This window comes from Syzygium oleosum, unplaced genomic scaffold (assembly GCF_021117445.2).
Source record: "Syzygium oleosum isolate NSW1041296 unplaced genomic scaffold, Sole_v2.1 Sole_v2.06, whole genome shotgun sequence".
In the NCBI taxonomy this organism is placed as follows: domain Eukaryota; kingdom Viridiplantae; phylum Streptophyta; class Magnoliopsida; order Myrtales; family Myrtaceae; genus Syzygium; species Syzygium oleosum.
Window position 1 is genome coordinate 6,178,366 of NW_026607490.1, and position 26,788 is coordinate 6,205,153.

At 41.5% G+C, this 26,788-nt stretch overlaps 3 protein-coding genes across 3 annotated transcripts; all 3 read right to left on the reverse strand.

Annotated features, from left to right (window-relative positions):
* Positions 1-5: 5 nt before the first annotated feature.
* Positions 6-7,200, reverse strand: LOC115680268 (eukaryotic translation initiation factor 3 subunit A). The gene is made up of 14 exons (XM_030604063.2): positions 7,058-7,200; positions 6,005-6,070; positions 5,324-5,805; positions 4,661-4,876; positions 4,202-4,570; positions 4,096-4,125; positions 3,650-3,877; positions 3,362-3,523; positions 2,285-2,506; positions 1,975-2,181; positions 1,691-1,897; positions 1,452-1,532; positions 1,011-1,212; positions 6-782 (listed from the first exon to the last, which is right to left on the reverse strand). Exons 2-14 carry the CDS (start codon positions 6,048-6,050, stop codon positions 322-324), a joined length of 2,913 nt encoding a protein of 970 aa, XP_030459923.2. The 5' UTR covers positions 6,051-6,070; positions 7,058-7,200; the 3' UTR covers positions 6-321.
* A 4,479-nt stretch (positions 7,201-11,679) lies between these two features.
* On the reverse strand, positions 11,680-15,777 carry LOC115680269 (pre-mRNA-splicing factor 38). The gene is made up of 6 exons (XM_030604065.2): positions 15,421-15,777; positions 14,527-14,648; positions 14,285-14,375; positions 13,701-13,830; positions 13,507-13,577; positions 11,680-12,406 (listed from the first exon to the last, which is right to left on the reverse strand). Exons 1-6 carry the CDS (start codon positions 15,708-15,710, stop codon positions 11,887-11,889), a joined length of 1,224 nt encoding a protein of 407 aa, XP_030459925.1. The 5' UTR covers positions 15,711-15,777; the 3' UTR covers positions 11,680-11,886.
* Positions 15,778-16,520: 743 nt separating this feature from the next.
* On the reverse strand, positions 16,521-26,498 carry LOC115680207 (topless-related protein 3-like). Its single transcript, XM_030603963.2, has 25 exons — positions 26,090-26,498; positions 25,119-25,298; positions 24,900-25,013; positions 24,345-24,503; positions 23,706-23,880; positions 23,438-23,582; positions 22,982-23,100; positions 22,715-22,850; positions 22,422-22,531; positions 22,131-22,200; positions 21,975-22,048; positions 21,807-21,902; positions 21,635-21,727; positions 20,616-20,743; positions 20,212-20,449; positions 19,959-20,126; positions 19,771-19,857; positions 19,264-19,416; positions 19,077-19,187; positions 18,818-18,997; positions 18,611-18,739; positions 18,432-18,527; positions 17,845-18,027; positions 17,552-17,727; positions 16,521-17,084 (listed from the first exon to the last, which is right to left on the reverse strand). The coding sequence occupies exons 1-25, from the start codon at positions 26,167-26,169 to the stop codon at positions 16,868-16,870; spliced, it is 3,417 nt and encodes a 1,138-aa protein (XP_030459823.1). The 5' UTR covers positions 26,170-26,498; the 3' UTR covers positions 16,521-16,867.
* Between the last annotated feature and the right edge of the window lie 290 nt (positions 26,499-26,788).

The window sequence follows — 26,788 nt, forward strand, 5'->3', positions numbered from 1 at the left end:
GCGAGGGACCAGACTAGATCTTGAACATTCGGCCAGAAAGTCTTTTAACACAAAACTCACACATCAATATCCACAAGATAAATTCATTTGGTACCAATGCCCTAGCGGGTGAATGTACGAGCAACAGGCCGCGTTCTAAATAGAAGACAATTATTTTTTACTCATATAGTAAACAGGTGAAACAATAACTTAACAATCATTCATCAAAATTATGGCAAAACCATTTCCTAGCCAGCCACATGCGGGTTCAAAGCTGCACTCCTGAAAAGATGAACGGTCCAAGAGCACTTGATTGAACAGCAATTACCCCTTTCAGCGTTCTCAACCGCGCGATGGCCTGGATGACGACCAGGTGGACCTTGAGCCGCCACCGCCGCTGCCACCACTGCCAAAGGCAGAGGGCCTACGCTCATCATTGCGCCATCTGTCACTAGGCTGGGAGAAGCGGTCGTCCTGTCTGCCTCTACCACCCCAGCGGTCGGCTTCTGGTGGAGGTGCGGCTCCTGGGCCTTCAGTCCTCTCTCTGAGGAACTTGGGCACATACCTTCCAGGGTTTGCTGGAGCGGTGGCAGCAGCAGGGGCAGCAGCAGCGGCAGCGGCCGCAACAGGCTCAACAGGATTAGAAGCAGGGAAAGGCTCCACCGGTCTGGAGGGACCCAAGATAGTTTCTTTCCATTGCTTTTCTTTCTCTTCCAGTTCCCTCTCTCTTTGCCTCTGTTTCTCAGCAATCTCATCCAATTTAGCTTTCCTTTCAGCTTCCTCTTTGCAGCGCCTCTCGGCCTCTGCAAGTTTTAAATGCTCAGTCACGAGGACATCTATAGCGCAGTCAAAATGAATCCAAAATCTAACATGTAATAAGAGAAATGAGAATTCAGAGATCCATTGTAACCAAGGCCATAAATGTTGCCAGCCAAAGCACTATAAAGCACTATAATTCTCCACTATAGGAGCTTTCGGAAGAGAGAAGGGGGAACGGGACCCAGAGACATTAGTTATTTAGATTAAAGTACCTTCACGCCTTCGAGCTTCCTCCTCTTCAAGTAACCTTTGACGCCGTTTCTCCTCTTCACTCAAAAAGAATAGCTTCTTCCTCTTTGCTTCTCTCTGCTGTTTCCTGGCCTGGAGTTCCTGCCTAACTTGCTCCTCACTCTGAGCCCTTAGCCGGTCATATTCTGCCTGACGGCGGCTCATGACTCTTTCTTGGAATATCACCTGAAGAAGGTATTGCCCAAGCATCAAGATCAATCTGATAAAGTTGCAGATCAACAAAACCCAACTTTAAACAAAAAACAGATCAAAGCTGACACAAGAATAGGTTCGCTAAATGTCAATTCTTCTGTAAATAACTAAAAAACTGAAACTGCCTTCATAATGCTGACAATAAAGATGAAAAAAGAATACTCTACACAAACACTTCGTATACAGCTCCAAAATCAAAGAGGGGTTCTGACCTTGTTCTCCAACATACGGGCAAGCCTATTCTTCTCTCTGAGGTCCCCATCATGCCGCTGCCTGCTTAGCTCAATTTCTTGCTGAAAATTACCATGAAAAACGATAATCAGACTATAGAACCCATCTGAGTCAGTTTCAGAATGGATGCAACTATATTATGTCAAATTCTTATATTCCATAATAGGCCAACCTACTTTATCAGAAGAAGCCTCGCTTTTACATAAGTTCAAAAACACACCTGCTGCTCGTGTTCATGGAGCACCCTCTCTTCAACCAATCGCTGCTGGAATGCAGCTTCAATCAATGGAGCCGCCTCCTCTCTCTTTGCTCTTTCTAAGTAATCCATTGTCTTCGCTAGTTTTTGCAATTTCTTCTCCATTTCCTGCCTCTCCCTAAGTTGCTCACTCCTAGCAAGCTCCATTAACGTTTCTTTCGTCACCTTTTCCTGAAAAAATTGCACGGAAAGCATCAGAAGATATCCCCACTTATAGATATAGGACATGAAAGACATCTTCAACGTACTCCTTCTAAAATTGGCTTCTTTCCCTTCTTTTTACTGCGTTTTTCAGCTTCCTGAAGCAAGGCCTGCGCTTCTTCAAGTTCCCTTTCTTCTATTTCCTTGAGGATCCTTTGGTTCTTTCTTTGCTCGTACTCAGATGCGAGCCTCTTCTGCTCTGCCTCCTCAGTTATCTTCTGCAGCTTTAGCCTCCTTGACTCCTCCTCACGTTCCTTGAGAAAAAAAGAATATTAAAAGAGAATGACTCACAGCAATGGAGTAGAGTATGTGAGCATTCAAGCAAAACAGAATCAAGTCGCAGAGCAAGCAGGTTACCATTTCCAGCAACTGCCGCTCGTGTTCTTCTTTACGTTTCTCAATAATTGATTTCCGAGCAAGAAGTCTCTTGTGTTCCTTGTCTATAGTCTCTGCTAAACCTGGCAACATTTCGCCTAACTTTGACCCTTTCTTGACAGGAGCATATATCATGGCCATTGCTTTATTCAAGTTCTCAGCAAGCAGTGCCAGGTGATTTTGCAAGGCATCTGATTCAAGACCCTAAAAGAAATGATGCAAGAAAGGTAAGGTAGCAACCCCGCAATCAACAACACAGATGTCTCAAATAGACATGTAGGCTAACACATTCCATCACCATGGTCACAAGCAAAATACTACTGTACAGCACTTATATTTCAAATGATCCAAAAGCTCAAGTAAACTTAAAGATAAAGAATGATGCACAGAATTGAAGTACAAATTTGACAACAGTGCTATCAGGAGGGAGGCAAAGATCACTATAGACTTATATTACAAAAATCACAAATGTGAACATGCCATGCACTATTAGTGACATATATTTTACGCCATGCTTCGTCGAAATTCAAAACACAACTACAGATAGCACATGCATATCAATCTTGTCAACCTCCCTATCAGAAGATCAGTGGCACAAGCTACTCTAGAAAAGTAGAAGGGAAATCAACTTTCTAGAAGCTTGACGGTATTTATCCATCCAAACAACCACCTATATGCCATGACGCTAAAAAGGAAAGCGTACAACTCACAACAAAGGTTTCAAGATTGGCCAATATCAAATTACAAGAAAAGTCTCCAACCTTTACCAAATTGTTCCTTAAGATCCACTTTCTTACATCAAGATGGGTGGTAGACCCTTAAACACACTAAACTTCAAGATAAGGTGACACAGAAACTTTTTCCTTTTTTAGGTAAGTAACACAATAGTCAAGTGAACTACCAGGCAACATGATTTGCTTTCCAAGATAAGTACCTCTACAACATCAAACTCTTCTATAGCAAATGCAGACTGACAGACATTATCTAAAAAACTAAGTCTACATCCTGGTAGACCATGCAAATAATCACACCAAGACATGGAGGCAGGCAATAACTAACCTGATTGCCAAACAAAACAACACCTTTGGCATGATCAACTTTCAAAGAAATAAAGCTATGCTTGACAGCGTCCACTGAAATCTTCTCCACAACCAAGAAATCAAAAAAAGGAATCATCTGTGATAGCTTCTCAATTTTCATTGTTTGATACACCTGGGACATCTGAAATAAGAAAGAAAGAAAGAACAAATTGAATCCATCGACATTTTCCACAAGAATGACATATAAATATTTCTTCATAGTACCCGTTATGAGAGTCAATAAATAATCTTGAGCACTTTAAAGTACCTGCTTAAGCAACCTCAGGGTGGCAATTCTCTCCAGGGAAGAAACATATTGGGCCAACTGCACTTCTGGCACAGAAGATGCTGAAGCAAGCTTACCCCCGAGTTTGGAAATTTTAACTAACAAGGGCTGCACCTTCATTGCAAGATCCAGCGGAAGAAACTCATGCTCCAAAAGATGGTAAAGATCTTTCACTTCAGGAGTAGCAAAGTTAAGCACACCCTTCGCAACCTGCAGTTTTGTAAAATATAGGCGCCAAAAGCAATGAGATTTAGATAGAACAATGCAAAAATGGGATAAGAGAACTTCTGCACCGCTTAGATTTATGCAGATTAAAAATTGTGCCTACAAGAGCACAAAGTCGTGAATTTTGGCGCAAAATAACAGCAAGAGTGCATATCCACTCAAACTATTAAGAAGTAGATATGAAGAGAAACTTCTGATCTTACCAGTTCAGACACGAGAGATGACCGTGAAAGCTGTGAAAAAAATAAGAATATTAAAATAGCCCAAACCAAAGATCAATTACTATGAGGAGCACTGAAGTATAGTTACCATCTCTCTACCCTCAAGTTTAGGATCAACATTGAATCCTATAAGATCAGCCATCCTCAAATTGCGTTCCTTCTCGTTTTCAAGCTCCATATGTGATGCATGACGAGTGCGCTCATATGGGGCAACAGAAAGTGCAGCCAAGACAACTGATGATGCAATCAGTTGCAAGTCCTTCTGACTTAAGTTTTTGTTAAAACTTTTCTGAAGATTAAAAAGCTTCAACCACGCGTAAGCATGATAGAGATGGCTAGATGAAATCCAGAAGATTTCGGTTAATTTTGCATAGTAAACCACCATCAAGGATGCTTTGGGCGTTTTCTTAACCATGCACATCAATCCATGAATATCCTCAACTGAGCGGAAAGCTTCCTGCAGGAAAGAATGAAACTCTATGAGGAAGACAATTACACTAATAAAAGAACAGAAACCATACCAAAGTTGACATAACTATACAGAGACCTGCCACAGTTCAAGTTCAGTGGCAATCTTTAATTGCTCAAATCTGGTATCTAAGTAAAGTTGCTGACTCTCTGGAGCTGACAGATCAGGTCGGTCCCTTTGATCTCTGTACTTGTTGAGATTTGCAAGATGATTTCGGATTATCTCGCACAATCTCCGAAACTCCGTTGTACGTTTATACTGCTTGCAAAATTGGAATGCTCGGTGGGCAGTCATCTGTCCATGACACAAGATCCACGTTATAAAATGCAGACTTCTGATAAAAAGCTGATTGTCATGATGAATGCAGATACACCATACTTGATCCTGTCGTAGCAGACATTACCATTATACTAACAAGAAAAAAACCAAATACGAGGATCATCCAGAAGTTGTCTCATGGTCTACATTTTTATGCATAATCTGACTAGAGAGAAATGAGCTGGCAATATCCATTTATCATCCACCTGGATGTCCCATAAAATGCAACTATGAGGACATTCGCATTAAAAATTCTAAAACAGGTAAATGAGGCCTACAGTATCAGAACTTCAGTGTAATTAGAGAACACCATCACAACCATAAATTGCTAGAGAGACTACATAGATCGACAACTTCAAACTGCCTTTCTACGAATACATATAGTTAACAACATGCTTTGACAAATGTCAAGAAAGAAATTACCGCATAAAGAGCCTCCAACTTTGAGTTGTTTCGCAATATTTCAAGCACCGTCCTATATGTTTCCCATAGAAACTTGAACCAAGGAGTAACTAGCTCCCTGTCAGACCTATCCTTTCCCTTCTCTCCACTGACATAACTCAACATTAAATCCTCTGGTCTCTTATCCGCCTCAAGATCATCAACATCCAAAGCTTCTTCCAAGGCTTGCGCCTGGCTTCGCGCCTGCTCTGCTTTCTCTGTTGAGAGATGCATGAAATGCTTGATCACCTCCTCCAAAGAGGTGACATTCACTTGTTGACATACAATGCGATACTGAATCAGGCCATCCTTGGCAAACCTCCCCCTCCGCATATCAACACATAGCTCAATGTACTTGAACATAATCCTCTCAAGGGTCTTTTGCCATGCTCTGGATCTCTTCGAGGTAATAAGATCGTGAAGTGCTTGCAGAGCATCTTGCTTCTGCCCAACATTGATCAGCTCTGCATCCATGGAATAACAAACTTTGTCAGGAAAACTCCAAGTTGTGAAAAAGGAATGTAATGAATGTGACAACTAACTATTCTCTCAAATGAGCTTCAAAGGGGGCAAAAAAGAAAGAGAGTATACTGGCATAAGATTCATAAAGTTTGTCCAACCAAACTCGAATAAATGTTTGGCAGAGAGAAAACTCAAGATTACCTTCAGCTCGTTTCAATGCATTCTCTGGTTTCACAAAAGTCGACATGTTCCCGCTCTTCTTTCAGCCTGTTAAGAGAAGAGGTAACATAAAATGTTGATGCCACAAGCATAACATATGAAGTTGCACAATTGGCGGCACCGTAAGTTGGGTACCGTCCCATATTACACACAATTGGTTCGATAAATGTATTTTCTGTTTGCCAGGAAACAAGAAAATAACCATAATAACCATGAAAAAAAAAACATAGAACATACCAATAAGAAATTTAAGAAAGACCTGCCTGTTCATTAAATCTAACACCTAAGACTCCATATCCCCTAGTAAGCAATTTCGTCAGCCTATCAACCAATACCCAGTACACCGCCACAACTAAATAAAGCACAAGCAAAAATTCAAGCTTCACACTCCCATACCCAATCCACAAACAAAACTGCCCACCAACACTAAAACCTTCAATGCACGTACCAGAAAAAAAAAAGTGATAGATTCAGCCACGTCGATTAACAATATACACGCACGAATGACCCAACAGAATCTGAACCAGAACGCAAATCATCATAACCCTCCATCCCTCCTAAAGCAACAACAAGCGCAGCGGAGTAAAACTAATCGGTAACCGGCAGTCGACGTGCGCATGGAACCGCAAAATTGGCTCGTTCGAGAACTTATTTTGGCGCTACAAGCCGGTGAAACTCCATAAAGCTATACAAAAAAATGTCGTGTCTCGGTGATGTTTCGCGCAAACGAACGCATCTCCATCAACCGCGCGATGAAGATCGAACCCGCTATATCGACGATTGCCGAGCTCTGAAACCTGCGTGTTACGAATCTAAAAAAAACTAGGGGGATTCTCTCAACTCTCGCCTAAAGATCCAACAATCGCCCAATCCACTACGAAAAACCTCTCCTCGAAACGCCTAGAACGCAAGCGAATCCGCATCGAAACTCTTCATCACAAAGGCGAAAGGAAAGAAGAAAGGAAAGAAACTCCGGCAAAACAACACAGGCGGCGAACTTATAGAGAGGATCGAGCCAGCGGACGCTCGCCTTACAGTCGGTCGAGGCCGTCGATTCGCCGGAGTCGCCGTCCGCCGACAAGGGCCGCCGTGCCGGGAGGGAGGGTCGCGGGGCGGCTGCGCGAGGAGAGTGAGGGAGAGAGAGAGAGAGAGAGAGAGATGAGATTGGGGTAAGCGAAAGTTAGGGTTTAGAGCCTGTGAAAAAAATACGGAGCGGAGCGACCCGTAGGAGTGTCGTCGTTTTGGGGATCTCGGGAAATTACGTTACTGACCTTGTGAGTTCTGTAAAGGAGAGTTAAAAAGGGTAATTACCTTCTTCTTTTCCGGGTTAATTCCAAAAAAAGCACCAACTTTAGGTCGATGGATAATTTTGGCCCGAACTTTTTTTTATTCCATAAAAAAGCATCAACTTTAGGTCGAGGGACAATTATGGCCCGAACTTTTTTTTGTCCTGTAAAAAAGCACCAACTTTAGGTCGAGGGACAATTCTGGCCTGAACTTTTTTTTGTCTCGTAAAAAAGTACCAACTTTCACTTAAATCCCAAATCTGGCCCTTATTGACTTAAAATCATTGATTTTCCAACTTGACTATTCCACCTTAGCAATAAATCCACGTGACTTGCTGACTGGATTTAAAGCATTATTCATTGTCTTATTCTCTGAACCACAGCTTGAAGAATAACGGTGAAACTGTTCGTCTCCTTCACTTCACCGGCAAGTCAAAAATATCTCCAGATTGAATCTTTCTGGCCAAACTTCGTCGTTTTGTCGTAATCTGAAGCTGTAGACCACCGTCCATCGACAGACGCCATGGAAGATATTCGCCACGCTCACCACCATAACTTTTTTTCTCAAATAAGAGTAACTTCAGACAGAAAGTCAATGGGGGGTCAAATTTTGGATTTAAATGAAAGTTGGTTCTTTTTTACTAGACAAAAAAAAATTCGGGCCAGAATTGTCTCTCGACCTAAAGTTGGTGTTTTTTTTATGAAATTAACCCCTTCTTTTCCATTTAGTAATAAACTGAGGTAATTTAGTGAAGGGAGCGGTTATAAGTTCGACATGGTAAATAGTTTTTTTGGTAAAGAGTGGAAATTATTTCATTAAAACGGTAATACGCTCCGAGACTGTTCCGATGAATTTTTACTATTTTCCTATCTTGTATGTTTGACGTTCGATCTAATCATGCAAATTAGAACCGATGCGTGCCGGTAAATTTGAGCAAAAAAAAAATTTTGTTTTAGGTAGTGGGCAGTTGTCTATTTTTCGACGGTTGTCCAATTCTTAGCCTTTGAAAAAAAATATATTAATGAAAATAAATATGTTAAAATAGAGGAATAAAAGGAGACAATTTATTAATGACTTCATTTGCATTTTATTGCTTTAGAAAAAAAATTAACACCTTCTTCATGAAGGTTTGCATGGGCAATGACAACCTGCCGAGGAAATACTGAAAGTGAGTGTTTTTGCGTTGTTATAGAAATAACAAGAAAAGAAAACTCTTACTTTGTTCCGTTTATTTTACAGAAAATAAATGATTTAAAAATTATTTTCTTAAAATTATCGCTTGTAATAATTAGCTAATAAAAAATATTCATTTTCCGCGATACAAGGAGACCATTTATTTAATTGAAAAGTTGCACGAAAACTTAAAAATCTTTTGTTCAATATCCAAGAGAGAAAATTGCTAATTCCATCCTCGACTTGGCTCCTTATATCACTTTCTCGCATTTCAAATGTATATGATTACCATCCTCACTTTTTGCCTTAGATTTCAAGTTGCATTTCTCAGGCGCACGTAGTTCGCCAAGCCGTCATTCTCTTTCCCGAATTTTCTTCATCCTCAACATTGAAGTTCACATAGATTTTAGACACGCATGGCATACGGGTATTTTCGGGTCGCGAAGACGTAAGATATATGGGTTATGAAATGTGAGACGATCATTTGATACGGGGGGAGCAAAGCGGAGGGTGGTTTTCCGCTAATGTCTCTTTCTAATGACTACTTTGAAACATGTAAAATTGAACCTTTTTTTATATTAAATATTAGTAATTTCGAGTATTTTTAGGCTAAATCTTCACGATATTAGTATTTTTTGGGATAATGACACAAATTAATCCTTGAACTTTGGTCAAATGTGTAACTTGATCACTAAACTTTTAGTATGTTCAATGTAGTCCCTGAACTATGTGAAATATTTAATGTAGCTGTTCCATTAATTCGAGTTTAGGGACCATATCGAATATTTTCATATAGTTTAGGGATTAAATTGAACATGTACTAAAATTTCAGGGACAACAGTGAGCAAATTAAAAGTTCAAGGATCACATTGCACATTAGGTTAAAGTTTGGGGATCGCATTGGACAAATTAAAAGTTCAGAGATCACGTTACACGTTGAATCAAAGTTTAGGAACAGTTTTTTCTTTTCTTCCCCCAAGGGCCACCAGACCAGAGTGGTTTTTTGAAGCTACAACCGACTCCCAAGGTTAGTTCATGAAAATATAAGAATGTCCAAGTCCGAGCGATTTAACCAGTAGCAGAGACAAAAAAAAAAAGAGAAAAAATATCTCTAATTCTTGTTATGTTGGTACCAATTAAATAAAAATATTCTTTTGGGGCCTTTTAGCAGAGACTCTTTAAATTTTAGCATTTGTGCAATTTGATCATTTTAAGTTACCTTTCATGCAACCAAATCCCCTAACTCTGTTGCTCTGTGCAATCAAGTGCTTTGTTTGTCCAAGGTACACGAAAGTTGCATCACATGTCGTTTTCCGTCACATGAAGCAGTGCCACATCATTAATCAGTTTGACAGTTTAATTAGAGTGGTCAGACCAAAGAGATCGATTCAACAAATAAAATTTAGAGGGCCAAATCGCACAAATCCAAAAGAAAATTAGAAGATTTGACCAGACGATTCGTACCTTAAAAAAAAACTAAATCGCACCAACGCGGAAACTTAAAAGGACTAAATCCATACTTAATCCTTTTTTGTTCCCTCCTTTTATTTTCCCATGCTAGTCCTTTTATGTTCCCTATTTTGCCATTTGAATCAGTTCAAAAAACCGTAGAAATTCGTGTGCAAGAGACGAGGATGAGAAGCAAGCATGCACGATCCCCCACCACACGAGTAGCGCCTTTTCTCAAAACCACGTTTGAACAGTTCTATTCTTCCATAACTGCAGATCCATTTTTCCCTCAACTGTCAAACACTTAGAAACCTCGGATGGTTCTCAGTTCAGCGCAGGTGAGAAGAAAGCCTGGTGACACAGCAACATCAGATGCCCACCTTCACTCAATGCACGTATGAAGAGAAACCCAACACTCCCATAAGCTTCCGCTTCTGCTCTCCAAGCTCCTGCTATCCCGCACCTCGCTAGCATTGCCCTCCCTCGATCATTCATATAGAAGGATCGAGATTTTCCGAAAATGCTAGCAAAGGCCATGCGGGGACTTGCTCGTCCCGGAGTGGAAAATGGTGCCGATGGAGGCGAGAACGAGAGGAACTGGCTGAAGAGAGCCCGTTCCATCTTATCCAGTGTGTTCAGCGGGGTGATACTGCGACTGACGTGTTATTCTAGCGCCGGCAGTAGCAAGAGCGTGCGTGTTGATGCTCACAGTTGCATCGAAGCCGTTGCAGAGGATGAGAAAAAAGACGGTTTGGAAAGGACTGGGCTGGACTTGGGGAAGTTGATCTACGGCTCTGGTAGAGGCGGCACCGGGTGCTTGGAAGATTCGATTCGGTCATTTGCCTACGGAACAGAGCCGGTGTTGCCAATGCCGCTTTCCTTGAAAGATGTCGCGGATTCCGAATGCAGGGAAAACGGTGAGAGATGCGGAGAGAAAGGCAGTCCACATGGACGGATGGTGCTGAGTAAGCGGCATCAGAGGGCGATGCTTCTTCTGTCCACCGTCTTCAAGAAGAATCCAAGCATGAAACTTCTCGAGGTCAAGGTCGGGAAGAGCAATGGCAACGGTGTTGACATTGGTGCTGAAAAAGGGTGTACCAGTGGTATTCCTCAATCCACCATAAGGGCTAGAGCTGTAGCTTGGGTGTTGACGAAATTGCAATGCGCGCGACAGAGGATGAAGGCCAAGACCGTGTGCTACAAAGTGAGCAACCCCATCAAAGAAGAACGAAACGAAGAAGACGACAGCGACGAAATCCTTACAAATGAAGAGGAGGAAGGTGGGGTAGTGGAGCTGTGCAAGAAGAGAATTCTGATGGGAAGGAGGTGCAAGCCACTGAACTGTTCTGGCACTCTCCAGTATGACAACAATGGCATTTTGGTACCAGAGTTGCTTCCATGACTGGAGAAATCTACCCTTTTTTCCGACTTGCCGTCTGCAGTTCCTTGTAAATTTATAGCCGGAAAACATGCTTCCATCAAATGTCTTTTAGAGCAGTAGAAAACCTTATCATATCCAAATTCTGCTTTTTCCAAGTGTCTTGACAAAATTTCGACCGAAATGGGTGCATAAAAATGGATGCTAAATCTCATTTTTTTGATGTAGTTGTAAATGGTTAGCACGTCTTGTAAGATCCTAAACTCAAACATTTGCAGACACGAGTACACGGGAGTCCGGACCGATTACATCAGTTCTCAAACGATCTAAGAACTCAAGCCACGTGACTCACATCTGTATCCCGCAATCATGCAACCAAAGAGGATAAGACGGCAATATATTCCCTCATGCATCACAAGACGCCAGCTGAAAGCCTACAAAAATAACAAATGTTCTGGAGATTGCTCGCCGCTCAATTTAGACAGTAAAGACAGCATATTAGCTATATGTGCATTCCATCAGACTAAGCAGCAACGTCAGTAATCACTCAATCAACATGTCTCTGCAACCGTCACGCCTAGAGCTTCAACGGTTTCAACCCCAGAGAAGCACGCAACCTGTTTGCTTCTGCAATCTCTGGGTCAGGATGATCAGTCCCGTCATCCTTCTTTTCCTTCTTCTCTTTCTTCTTCTTCGGCTCTTCTCGGCTATCTTCATGCCCACGCCTTCTAGGACTTGTGCTGCCACGTGCATGTCTCTTACGGTGTTCCCCGCCATCACGGTCCTTCCGGTCCCTGCTCCTACTTTGACTTCTTGACTGGCTCCTTCTCCGCCCACGGTCTCTGTCTCGCCTGTCTCGTTCTCTACCTTCTCGTTCATGATCCCTCTCACGACCATAGTCTCTTTCATCCCTCACACGATACCGGTCCCTGTCTCTGTCTCTATCTCTGTCTCTGTCTCTGTCTCTGTCCCTATCCCTATCCCTATCCCTATCCCTGTCCCTGTCTCTGTCTCTATCTCTATCTCTTTCCCGTCCACGCCCACGCCCACGTTCTCTATCATAGTCTCTCTCATAATCCCTGTCATAATCTCGATCTCTGTGACAACGGGAAATGATCATCAGTTTACCATTACTTCTAGCCTCAGACGATAAGCAAAAATGACATAAGCATTCTAGAAGTTTTAAGGAATCAACATATCTTAATCATCCCATCCACCCAAGATGATCTAAATAACAATAAGAAATGAGACCATCACATTGGCTGCTAAAAACATAGAACATTAAGAAGCAAGAAAGAATGTATGGATGCCTAGTAGGACATAATGACTTAATATGAAAATGTCCGATCCATCATACTTCTCGCTGCACACTGTCAGTGCAGAGAAACCTGGCAGGATCATGAATATTACTGTAGGAAGCTGTATTGAACGATGGACAGCACTATGTGACGCTGTCATGACTCACAGTATTGGCATAATGCTTGGACTGAAGTGAACGTGTGTGCAAGTGTTTTATGAATAACAGCTTCCACGATGCCTGTCACAATAACCTAAGCAAGGTAATGCATCACCGGTTGCACTCTTGAGAGATGGTTAGTCCGAGAAGTTGATGAGTCAAATTGTACATTAAGTATGCAAATCGACCTTACAATCATATTAAAATTTAGGTCTTTGCAGCACCAAAGAGAAAACCACACAAACATTGAATTTCCAGCAATTAAAGATATCAAAATGAAATTCCCAATCCGCTCAAGTTTTACCACCACTGACGCTATTCACACTGAGAAGCCTGGTAACTTCAATTATTCTGAAGCCATGTTACCATGTCAATAATTAATGCATTATAACTTCAATGTGCACAATCACAATCCTAAACTGATTTTTCTGCTAAGAACTAATCATTGTCAAAAGGCATCTAAACATCGCAACTTCTTCCGCCATCCCCTTATCATCATTACAATATAGGTGTGACTCTGCAAGCATCCTAAGTTTCATATGGAACACAAATAACATCTCCCCACTTGCACAAACATTTTTAGCACCAAAAAAATAAAAAAACAAACACTCAACCTATAATGAAAGCAGAAAACACAGAGAGAGTAAACATTTAAGAACCATAATTGCATTAGTGAGGAATTCTGCACTGCTTCGATCACAAAGAATCTAATTTGAAACAGGAAACCAGCAATCCAGTTACCTGTGTCGGTGACTATCACGCCTTCTGTCTCTATCTCTTTCCCTTGTTGGGCTTCGTCCACGATAATAGTCCTGTTAAAGTGATGATAGCATTAACCTCTGAGGATATTGCTCATGCAAACCGAATGAAAAACCAAAAAACAAAAAGGAGAATAAGGAATGGAGCAAATTTGAAGAAGCAAGAACGAAGCAAACCTTTTCGGGAGCACCATCTTCTAGCCCATCAACAAGTTGTTCGTTCTCTTCCTTCTCTTCCTCTTCCTCAAAGTCATCTTCCAGAGCACTTTTTCTGAGATCCAGATCACCAGCCGATTCGAGAGTCCATCTAACAAAGGAGAGAGGAGGGGGGAAGGGACAATTACTTAAGGAAGACCCTCAACATACACCAAAATCGCAGTTATTATATGGTAGGACCATGAGATGCACATTCTCACAAGGTCACAACCGAACAATCCAACTACTCAAAAACTTACGCCAAAGAGATAAAACAAACCAAATTATAACAAATCCAATTAACTACTGTGTTCAAATGCAGTAGAAAATTAAGAGGGTGAAAAGCAAATGCTTTAATCATGCTTTTGAACAATAAAATAAGCCTCAAAAGACAATAGCTAGCTACGGCCAAGCTACCGCTCAAGTCAAAAAAGCCATGGCTAATAATAAATTTGATTATCTACTGCCACATCCAGTATCAAAAACTAGAAACTACACATGTAACTGGCAAGGACAAAGAAGACTAAGAGTTAAAACAGTGCTAGCAAGAGTCATAAAAAATTCACCTTCTCTTGATGCGCGGCAATGCAATATCACATGAATAGTCCTTTGTCAAGAGTTCATCAATGACCTCATCCACATGTGTCAAGGCAAAGTCTGATTATAAAGAGGGTAAAACACAAAAAAACCATGTCAATTAGCATTACAGAATACAACACTTCGATGATAATAAAAGATACGCTACTCATTCAGGCTGAATATCTAAACAAATAAGTTAAACACTACGAAAGAAAGGAAATTTTCTTACTTCCACCAGTTAACTTTTGCCTCACTTTGCGATAGTCATTGTACAAAGGCTCCAAATATCGATAAACATCCATATCTGTTCCCGTGAGACGCAAGTAAAAGGCACCAAGTACACGAACATACCTACGACATAATAAGCATCAAGAATAATCAGAATAAGTTGCAAAGACAGAGAGTAGGAGAATCTACATTCCGTAACGGTAAAACAGAAAATACTTAAGCCCAGCAAATAATGCATATTATGAACCTTCAGTTACAGGTTCAAAGCCATAATTAGGTTTCGCCTCACAATCATCACCAATCAGCAGAACACGCTCATAGAAACTCCACTTCCTCAAATCCAGAACCGAACTACACGCCTTTTCATCGATTCTCGTCTCCAAATATATTTCGAGTTGGTTTCGCAAAGAACGTCCACAGGACAGTCCCCTTATCATTTAGTCTTCTCCCTACCGTATCAGCACACCAATCTACACAAAACTCACGAGATCAACATATACCGAAACAAATTTACCGCGCCGGTCTTAGTCTACGACCACATCATTTCCTCATATCTATCACCTCCGAAACTACAATGTCACATCTAAGACTTTCAATCCAAATCCAAGTTCCCTAACTCCGTCCCAGCTTAAATCTTCCCCACGAAATGCTCCACCAAAACCTGAACTCGCAAATTTTCACTTGCTCAGATTCAGGTAATGCGCGCCCGCCGTGGCGGCGACTACCTACACCGCTACAGACAAAGCCCCGAATCAAACGCACGCGCCCCCGCGCAGCTAAAAAGTCAGCTAAAAGCGATATCGCTGAGGCCGAATCCAGCAAATTCTCCTCGAGCTCATCGATTTCTCATCGCGAGAACCAAGCACGAAAGAGACGACACGGCGAGGAGGCGTACTTGTAATCCTCGTTCTTGATGAACTCCACGACGATGTCCTTCTCGGGCTGGATCTGCAGCATCTTGAGGACCAGGCAGAGGAAGGGCGTGGGCTTGCTGTTGCCGCCGAAGGTGCCGCCGATGTGGTCGAGCTCCATGGCCTTGTCGACGAGGGTCTCCGCCGTGAGGCCGAAGCACTGCTCCTTCCAGTAGGTGTTCTGGTATATCTTGGACCGCACGATCTTCTCGATCAGGTTCTGCGGGTTCGTGCCCCGGATGCTCTTCGCCAGCGGGTCCGTACGATTCGCCATTGTCGAGCAGATGAAGTTCTCAGGGAAGGAGAGAGAGAGAGAGAGAGAGAGAGAAGAGGGAGGGAGAGAGAAACCCTAAATCTTAATAGCAAGAAATGATGTGAATATGAACCGGTAAGCCCCTTCGAACCGGCCCAAATCCGGTCCGGTCGAACCGCTTCGTACGGCTATATTGTAAAAGGTTCCGTTAAAACGGCATTGTTGATTATTTAACTCTCTTTTTTTTATCCAAGCGAAGTATTCAAATTTTCGAGGGAAAACGTGGTAAATGGGTCCATGAACTTTGATTTAATGTATAATATGATCTATAAACTTTGATCATCTGTCTTCGCCATCCACCATGATTATGCTCGACTCAATCTCTCTCTATCTCGGGTCGGCCTTTCGGCGAAGGTTACGCTTACTTCGTGGACTCCGCGCCATGCATTTGGAAGTCGCGACCATATATGAGGTTGCGACCTCCGAATCCGTTGCAAGAAGTATTGCGCGACTCAGTGTTCCGTCTTCCTTTCGTTATGATCTAATTTTCGTTCGGATGTCGCACACCATTAGTGAGGAATATTCAATAACTTTTCAAGCTTCGTTTGCTTCGCGAAAAGTAAATTATTTAAAAAACATAAAATGATCTCCCGTATCATTAACAAAAACGAAAAAACGAAAAATATTTTCATTGTCCACGAAAATATTAACACGTAAATTATTATCCATAATAAAGATATTTTTCACTGACTAATTTTTTCAAGCATAGTTAGCAAACTGCATCAATAAAAATAAACAGAAAAAAGAAGAAGAAATTATAGTCAGTCGAAATTAGTAAATGCATAACAGGACATGGTTCATTCCCTCCTGCTTTCCTATTTCTTCAATGCCTTAAAAGATAATCTGAGCTTTGTACAATGACAGTCTTTCGCAGAAGCAGAATCAAAATCCAAAATTTGTTCCACAGAACATATCATCTCCAATACTAACAAAGAAGAAAGAAGAAGAAAGAAAGAGGCATGTATCACGTCTATACAGACAACAATGTGTCAGGTCAATGAGTAACATTCCCCCGCAAATCCGGGGGGCCAACGACGAAAAGCCCTAATAATCTACACACATAACAACACAGACAGTCTCGAGAAGCGGGTGACCGTCGGGTCCCTGAGGTTTTGCTGTCATCTTTGCATCTGCTCCGGCGTGTGGTTGCTCGTGGTAGACGACGACGCCGTTCTCCCGCTCAACAGTCCGTTATCTAGCGGCGGAGTTGCTCCCCACTTCCCATCCGATTCCGTCGGCTCCAGGACTTTGACGGATCCATCCGTTAAGCCGATAGCTAATTGGTTTGGCTCTTGGGGATGGGTTGCAATGACAAGAGGATAGACAGCTTGGCTTCTGTCGAAAAATTTAATCACGGAGACAAAAACCCGATTGATTATAGAGCTTCATCAAATGTTTTATGGACTCTTAAGGTTCCCTTAAGAAAATTATGGGCGCTTCAAATCAGTTTAAGAGGAAAAGATGACCAGCCGAAGCACTAGTTAAGCTATATTTAATGAGCTCAGACTTATATACAAACAAAAAAATTGCACGTCGAGATTTCGTTGTAATGTGTACAATTATGGTACTGTACTCGATTCCAATGTCTCAAGAACACCCAGGTCTAATGGTTGGCAAGTGCTCAGAAGCCCGTTAACTAAACCCTTGCTAAAATAAGTAACTTAAGAAAGTTTCTAGAAACTCGAACTGCAACATGTGACTAAAGCACATGGATGCCGCAGGAAAAATCGTTCTGCACCAACTTTATGAATTTGTTCAAGAAATAAATGCTACTAAAGTTCGAGGTTTGAGATCATCCTTACCCATTTAAGACTGCCTGGGGCAAGTATGTTGATGGAGCGATGCGGCACCTTAATCTAAGAGTATCAGCATCGAACACACCAACATTACCATCACGAAAGCTGGCATAAATCAATTGGCTGTTGCAAGAGTATCCTGCATATGATATAGGCGCAGAAAGTGCTTCTTGCGGGATCCACTGTCGTACAAATAATGCACAAGAACGTCAGGCTTCATTCGAGCTTCACAAAATGTTTAACTTCCTCAGCAGATGTAGGTTAATAGAAAGTGGATAAGGAAATTCTGATATACCCACCTGCTCAATCCGATCCATCTTAGAAGCATCATATATCGCCAACTGGGTCTCGTGAACAACCAGCAAACGGATTTGATCAGCGTGGAACTGCACTCTTGTGTCGCCAGCGGGTGCCTTTCCACTAGGTATTTGAATTAGAACAGACTTCCTCTTCTCCCAAGTATCAATACTCCACAGGAACAGCTGTTAATTTTTAAGCAGAAAAACAACCCAAGATCAGAAAATAGGGAAAAGTGGGCAGAGGAAGGATTGAAGAGGCAATTTAGTAGTAAATCTGCCCAGCTTTAACGTGAAAGGTGAATTCGAGAAAAAAGGACAGGTTATATCATCTCGAAAATACGGCAGAATGAACAGACCTAGAGACATTTGAGTTCCGCTACTTTCAGTATGATCACAGGTTTCATGCCAATTGTCTCTATTATTAGCAAATGTTTCTCATAGTAATAATAAGACACTAAAGATAGCAGTTTCTCAGCTCAATAAGGAGACTTGGATAAAGCAGAAGATGAAGCAAAATTCAGAAAGTAACCCCAAAACCAGAGGCAAGTTCTCAAGCTGGATAACAAAATCTTCTTCGATTCACTTACTTGAGCATCAGCACCCGATGAAACCAAGATGTTAAGATTGGTGGAAAAGGCTAAACCAGTTATTCTCTTCTGGTGACCCTTCAACTTTGACTTCACCTATGAAAGCCAGATAAATCGTGTTACTTGTGATAAATACACGGTATCGGCAGAAAAGAAAAGCCAATTCATACAGCAGCTACCTCATCTACTCTAACATTATAAATATGGATGGTAGAATCCTCCATTCCAATAGCAATGATGTTGTTATCCTGCGGATGGAACGCAAGAAAAGTTGATGCAGGCGGGGGCGACATGAATGTGGTCATCACCTGCAGAAAATAGAATGTATAAAAAATTCAGGAAGCAAACAGTGAGGAAGTTTTAAAACCAAGAATGACAAAAATTACCTTGAAAGTCATCATGTTAAATAATGAGATCTTGCCACCACAGGCTGACATTACATAGGAGTCGTTTTTTGATAGAGCTATGCAAGGTACTGCTTCTTCTATATTGACACCTGAGACATCATTAGTCATAAGAAGACCACTGCTCGGTTGCCAGTGCTGGGGAACAACAGTGGCGGTGGCCTTTTGTGCTAGTTCACTTTAGTAGTTCCTCTTGAAAAAAAAAATCAAAAGCTTTAATCCAAAAGGAATCAGGCAATACCTTCCCACTTGGATTTTGCTCATTCCGGGCCCACTTCCATAATTTCTGGACACCATTTGCCCCCAAGGCTAAAAGCCCAACGCCAGAATTTGTATATAGAAGTCGTACAACCTAGACATTAAATGAGGCAAACATGAAGTGGATACACATTGCAAGAGAATTATTTTCGCTCAATGATGGAGCATACCTTGCTGGAAGTATCTGTGCTGTCAGGCATCATAACTAAACGACACTGGACAGGTTCCAAAATCTCCGCTAGCTGCCAAGGTTTAGCCTTATCAACCACCTCCTCAACTGTCCTTGGTTTCTCTATGCTTCTACCCATACGATCAACTCCATTCTTGAACAGAGAAATAGAATAAAATAAGTTAATTTCTCAAAAGAGCTATAATATGCAAAATCACCTCATCCTTTCTTATTCCGCACATTGAACAAACAAAGAATACCATAATGGAGGTAAAGATTTCAAGGAGTAGAGAATCTTGAACAGTATGACTTGTTTCTGTTGACATAAAACTAGCCAATTTCATATGATCTGAAAGACAGTTTGCCACCACATTTTCAATGCTCTACCAAGTGCGGCTCATCAGAAATAAGAAAATAATCTCACAGCTGTACATGCCTGAAGATTCTCAGTGCCACGCCATTTTTGAAACAGATAAGAAGTATATCATGCTAAAGTAAAACGGCATACAGGAATTGGAGAAGGTCTGACAGGAGAGCTCCTTTCCACTTTACAGTTTACTGCACTGGCATTTGCAACAGCAGAAGAGCCAGAGACCTGCATGACATAAATAGAAAAATATCACGTAAATATCATTAGAAGTGATCTCTAAACCAAGTACATCAAATAACAAAAGCACAAAGTAAAACGATCAGAACCTTCACGGCTGCAGACTCTATTGGTGTTCTTAGCGCTTCAAAGGATGGGGCTTCATTAACTTTCAGATATCTAAGACCTACTGTGTTTGCAAGTATCTTGAATCCATTATCTGCTGTATTTACAGCGAGAAGATTTCCTTCTTTGTTAAACTTCAACCGAGGAAGACTCTGCTCCATCAAGGAAAACATGTAAGTGTTGGCATCAAAGCAAAGTTTGCTGCGAAAGACCAACCATAGAGTATGTAACACTCACCGGGAGTCCACCTTCTGCATCTGTACTTGTAAGAACGTTATCATTATCCATGTCCCAAAACTTTATTTGGTTGTCTTCTCCCACAGCCAAAAAATGGTTTCGAGTGGTATCAAATTGTGCGATGCCGCCTACCGATTTCTTTCTTAATCCTTTATATGACCTCTTTATAGCACCCTCACTTTCATTCCATTCCACAAGATAAGTCTCCCCATCTTTACTTGTTCCACAGGAAAATAATCTGATTGCAAAATGGGGAATAAGTGATGAGTAGATTGGCAGCAAGTATCAGTCATCATGCCATATCTTTACGAGAACATTTGCAGCAATCGTGAAGATGACCACTGACATAGAAGAAGGGAGCAAAAGAAAACAGCAACCAACGATTGAGATTCCATCCTCCTTACCTAGTCCCGTCAGCACTGTAAAGCATCGTAGTGCACCAATGACCAGGAGCATCATAATCAACTCTAGAACCCACATTGTCATAGAGCCAGGCCTTTATTTTGCCATCGATTGCGGTTGAGAAGATGAACTGAAAATTGATACGTGGTGCAAGAACCAACTCTGTTAGATTTTCTATTTTCTTCAATAAGGGTAGCAGTAATAACAACTGCAGCAACAACTAAAACAAAGCCTTATCCCACTAACGGGGCTGGGAAAGTTAGAATTACATATTATAAAAATACTTATTTTGTCAAGGTTTCATTTCATGTTCAATACACTACTCTATGTATTATATAGATTATTAATCCTTCCATATGGAGATGCCTCATCTTCTTCTTCTTTTTTCAAAAAAGAGAAAAGTTGTTAACTAAACCAACTTCTGTCATGTAACAACTAAAGTCTAATGTCTCAACCATGTCTTCCGCAACTACCAGGAAAAAATTAAAAATTAATGCCAACGAGACAACAACTCTTTCTCAAACTTGGAGGAGGAGAAGACAGATAGCATGCTGGCCATAACATTCGACCTTGTTCAAACCGAAAAGAAATAACAACTTTAGTTTCCTTCTTAGGCAAGCGTTGATATGGAGCACTTCAAGTGAGATGTAATTAAAAAAAAATAGCAACACTTATTATTGCCGTTTAGTTGAAACTATCCAAGTACCGTATAGACTGCAAATAGTCTAGCATCATTCTAACAAAACTGAATAAACCTCGAAGTAACACCATGAACATGTTAATCAAGACTAAATTGTTTACAGGATACCACATTCTCTTGCAACAATATAGCTCGAGGGAAATTTATGCCAAAAAAAGTAATAACATACAAAATTATTGTCCCTCTTGTCAGCACAAGTAACATCAACTTTTTCAGGAATTAAAAAGTAACTCTAATATAATAAGTAGCACATACTCATGGGTTATCCACTACATGCCACATCAATATATGTTGGATTTCTTCCCTGAAAACACTAAGTACCTGAATGTTTTCCTTGTGATGAGGACAAACAGAATAAACAGGTGCCTCATGGCCCTCAAAGTTGAATAGCCTTCTCCCATTCGAATCCCACACCTGCTCATTTTAAATAAATTAATGGTGTTCAAAGTGTCCAATCTAATCAAAGCAAATGATGAGAAAATTACTGCACTACCTTTATAAGCTTATCCTCTCCACAGGTCACTACACATAATTGTTTGTTTGGATAAGCAAAGGCCAGATCATTAACAGTACCAGTATGGGCATCAATCTGCAATAACAAAGAGATGAGCTCCCCATATGCAGGACTCGCCTATTCAAGCAACAGAATAAATCAGCATACCTCCGCATGCTGGTGCAGATCATTTGCTCCATGAAAAGCATACAAATGAATCAACTGTTTGGTAAATGCAGCACCTGCATTTCAAAGAATTAGTTGTTTGACCAAATCCCCGTAAATTGCAATGCCACTTTTGGCGCTCAACCCAAGCAAACGCACCTACAAAGTTTCCATCCGGACTCCATGCAACCCTGCTAACAGATATTACTGAATCCTTGCCAGCAGCAGCCTGAAATAAGTCTCCAATATTAGAATTCAACTCAACAACTACTTTTTGCTTCATATATGGGAACATCAGAAAAAACATCTTGAGTGGATACATCACCAACTTGGCACAAAATTCATATAACTGAAAGTGCAGCTTCTATATATTACAATTACTTTAGAACTCAATAGTTTCACTATAAAAATGCTGAAAATATAAAGAACTATCCAGATATAACACACAACCTGAAAAGGCAAAGAACATGATGCCACATCCCACACTTTGAAGGGCTTTGAGACCATTTTTTCCCTTGATCCGAGTTCCCACAACGAAATTTCACCACTGCTACAACCAACTGCAAAACAACTGCGAGTTAGAAATTTATTCATTATAAAGCATATTCCGATGCACGGGTTTTTCTCTTTTCGGTTGTTTTTATGTGTTTGGGTGGAGGGGGAGGGGTTTGTTGAATCAGTTTCATTAGGTTCCATGGGGTAAACGACGGAAAACAGCAGGTATATGTACGAAGCCTTCATACCAAGAAGCACTGTAAGATGAGATGGGTGAAAGTCCATGCTAGTGACTGCGGATCCTTGATGCATGGTAAAAGCTACCGTTTTAGGCAAGTCATCCAGAGACCAAGAAGCCTGTGGTCGAGATAGTGGATATGTAACCTAAATCATGCAAGATCAAGATGAGAAAAGGCTTGCGAGTCAAAAAGTTCCAAATTTAGACTTCACTATTACAATTCAGGAAGCACTGCAATGGAGAGTTGCATATTAAAAACCAGGATTTTGATGCTTACTTCCTCAACTGACTGAGCAGGTCTAAGCCTTTTCATTAGTTGCTCGTGATCCGGATTCTGATAATCAACCACAGCTGAGGCGGTAGGAGGTGTTCTGGGTCGTTTCATGATAGAAACGGCTGAGATGATTATGAAGAGTCAACATATGTAGATACTACGAAGAAAAACATCTTAAAATGGTTCTTCTTTAGTATGATATCCACACACAAACAACAAAAAGAGGGGGGGGAGTAAAAGCTTAGATTGTGCATTTTAATCCAAGGTTCAGATGAATCTTTCTTAGCGAAAGGAGAACGAATGGTGTCAATACGAGCTTGATATTGACAAATCGGTCAATCTAAAATTTCAATTACGAATTGAACTTTCTGGTCTTTAAAAGCACAAGTCCTATGCCAGGTCTCTACATCTCAACAGCAAAATCATATCATTCATGCCAATTTTCGTTAAAGTTCTAACCTTGAGTAGGCGGCATAGGTATGGAAGATGCAGTAACAACAGCTGCTTGAACAGATGAAGAAGCAGAGGCATTGGCCATCCAACCTGCTAGGGCACTCCCTGGTAGAGCATTGGCATTAGCAGCAGGAGCTGCGGGCGGAAAAGGCTATGACACAATTCGAAGGAAAAACAATCGTAAGTTATGGATTTAAAGTTCCGATACTTGGATATAGTCTTCGGGGGGGGGGGGGGGAGGTAAAACTTATGGATATTTAAGACATCACTATACCCCATGAGGTCCAAGAGCAGAATATGCACCAGGCTTGCCAACAGCAGCAACTTGAAGATTTACAGCTGCAGGTGCAAGAGGACCATTTGGAGGTGTACATGTGTGGTCAGTAAACAAAGTCTTGATGTCCGGATTAGGCCTTGGGTTCTTGCATAGCTGGTGCTGCCAGTTCAAACTGTAGATAGGACTCTATGTATCAGATAACATAAAGGAGAACACTGGCACTAGCTATGACATTCTCGAAGTAGGAATCATAACACATATCCATGCAATTGTTGCGGCACACTGTACCATCCGATTAGAGTCAAAAGGAGGAAAATCTTTACATTCTGTTAAAACGCTGGTAAAATTGTTAAAAGACATGGCATGTAGGCAATGCACTAGCCGCGTGAGCAGTAACTCATCGCACAGAGCATCCATCAGTGGAAGCATCAAGTCCTAAGAGCTTCGCAAAACCAAAGTAGTTTATCAAGGGTACATTTCCAAAAAGACCCCCATAAACCATCTCAGGAGAAAGGCTACTTTGATGGGCAATTTGAGTTCTAGACTTTCTCCCATAGAGCAAAAGTAAAATGATGAGAAGTCCAATGTAAACATAAGAACATGATACAACAACCTGCAAAGCATTCGCTAAAATACCTTTGGTTAATCAGAGTCCGCAGTCTTGAAGACTTCAAAGTAGGAAATGCAAGCTTATCACGAAACAAAGGATTTGCTTCTATAAGCTTTTTGAGCTCTATCAGCATAATGTTCCGGGCTGTTTTCGTGTCACCATACTTAGACAACTGCTCATTTTCCCTGTTGTGTGCAATATAAAGAACTGAACAATTAGAGAACCACCGGGGATAATGTCATAGAAGTCCAGATACTAATTTCTTGACATTGGCAATATATTTCAATCAGCACAAGCTACAGATCAATCACCATAAGAAGATTCACTGCACTGATGTTGAATATGATATCTAATTCAAGTGAGAAAAGGTCCACTAAAATATAAGCAATGATAGAAGTGAAGTTCCAGCATTCTAATGTAAGCTTTGTAAATGAAACCAAAAATAAATTTCAGCTGCCCTAGTTCCTAAAAGCATTTTCAAGAAGCACAATTAAGTTAATACTTCAACTTCATGCAAATTCCTTCAAACTTTAAAATTTGGATCAAATGGGATATAATGTGCATTTAAGACGAATAATTACCTGAAATTGCTAAGTGTTAGAAGCTGGGTGATCTCTTTGTAGAGTTCCTCATTGAATGTAGAAAATACTTTCAGATCATTTACTAATATCTCTACCGCCTTAGCCTTGTCCTGCCTACAATAACAGATGAGCAGTAAACAAATACACGAGGTGAGATAATTTCTTCAACAGGAGAAGAGTAGAGTAGAGTATGACCAACCAATCTTCGCAACGACCTACCGATCAAGGGCTTCGAGATACTTCTGCTTCCTAATCTCAAAAAAGATCTTCATCGAGTATCTGTTGTCGTCGACTTTAGTAAATCCAGCCAAGTACTTCTCAACTTCTTCCCACTCTCCAGCTTGAACTTTTTCCTCAAAGTACTTCATGTTGAAAAAAAACCCGGATTCTTTCTCAAGCCTGAATTAAACAAGTTCATTTATTAAGAAAAACAGATTGTGTAATGAACCAGAGGATACAAGAAACGAAACGCAATACAAAAAGAAAAATATCGTCTCGATCTTTCCAACGTAAACTCCGCTTGGAAGCCCCGATTCAAATAAAATTTTTACAACCACTCGACCCAAGGAATTTTTCTTACTCAAATTCCCTCAGCTCTGAATCTAAGGAGAGAAACCAGGATAAATAAATAAAAAAAATTCCTTTCTAAATTTCACGTCCCACTTTCTTCCAAAAACCAAAATAAAGACTAGCCCACAAAAGAAAAAATTACAAAACTACCAACCTAAATTACTGATATAAGCTTAAGAAAATAGGGCCCAAAAGGCAAAATCTACTACTGAATCTAAGTCAACTCCTTGACTCGCACGGAAGATTAGCTCCGAACTGAGAACAGGATTTGGAAAATAGACATTTCCCTCGTCCTCTAAATCTTCCCAACTATCTCGACAACAACAAGAGCAACAACAGACGAGCCACACGTTTCAATCCTCAACACCTTTCGTCACAACCCGTGAGGAAAACAACAGAAACCGACGACTAGCCGAAGCTCAACGCGCGCGCATCCTCTGCTTCAGCTGCTACACACCACCACCACCACCACCACGACGCACGAGCGCCTCACATCAGCGCGACCCCCTCCAAACCCACAGGCCCCGCGCGCGGAAGAAGAAACACGCGCGCGTCCAACACATCTAACCCAGCAGAACAAAGGAGGAAGCCGAGGAAACGAGGCAGGGACGGGGGCTTACTTGTGCACGGACTCCTTGAACTTCTCTTCCTCCAGGAATTGAAGTATGAGGAACACCAATTCCCTGCTCAGCGACGACATTCCTCCACCTCCCGAAACAAAACAAAAAAAAAAAACAAACAAACAAACAACAACAACCAAAACCGAACAACCTCCCCCTCCTCAAATCCAACGAGCGCCGGAACCGAATCTCGCGCCCCCGTTCCCGAATCGAAGCTCGAAATGCCCCCCGGAGCTCCTCGGGAACCTCATGAACCTCGGCATCCCGGGCCTCGGACCACCGATGGCGCGCGGAATTCGAGGAAATCTAGGGTTTGAAAGGCTGCGACGAGGAGGAGAGAGAAGGAGAGAGGAGAAGATAAAAGGGAGGCAGAGGTAGAGAGATAGAGAGAGACTTGGTCTCGCTATCTTCGATGCGTTGAGCAGTGTGTGGGTGGGGGGGGGGGGGGGGGGGAGGACTTTCTTTTTCCTTTTTTATTTCCCCCCCTCCTCCTGCCCGCCCCCCGACTGGCCTTATCAGTGATAAGCCAGCGGGCCTATCGATGGCGGTCCGATAGGCGAGCCCACTTATCAGATAAGCGCAGGTGATACGCCGGGGTTCTTATCGTTTCGTGGGGTGATTGGAAAAATGGTTGTGTGGGGTGGGGGTGGGGGCCTCGTGAGAGAAGAAAACACGGATGCGAAGGCAGGAATTCAAATC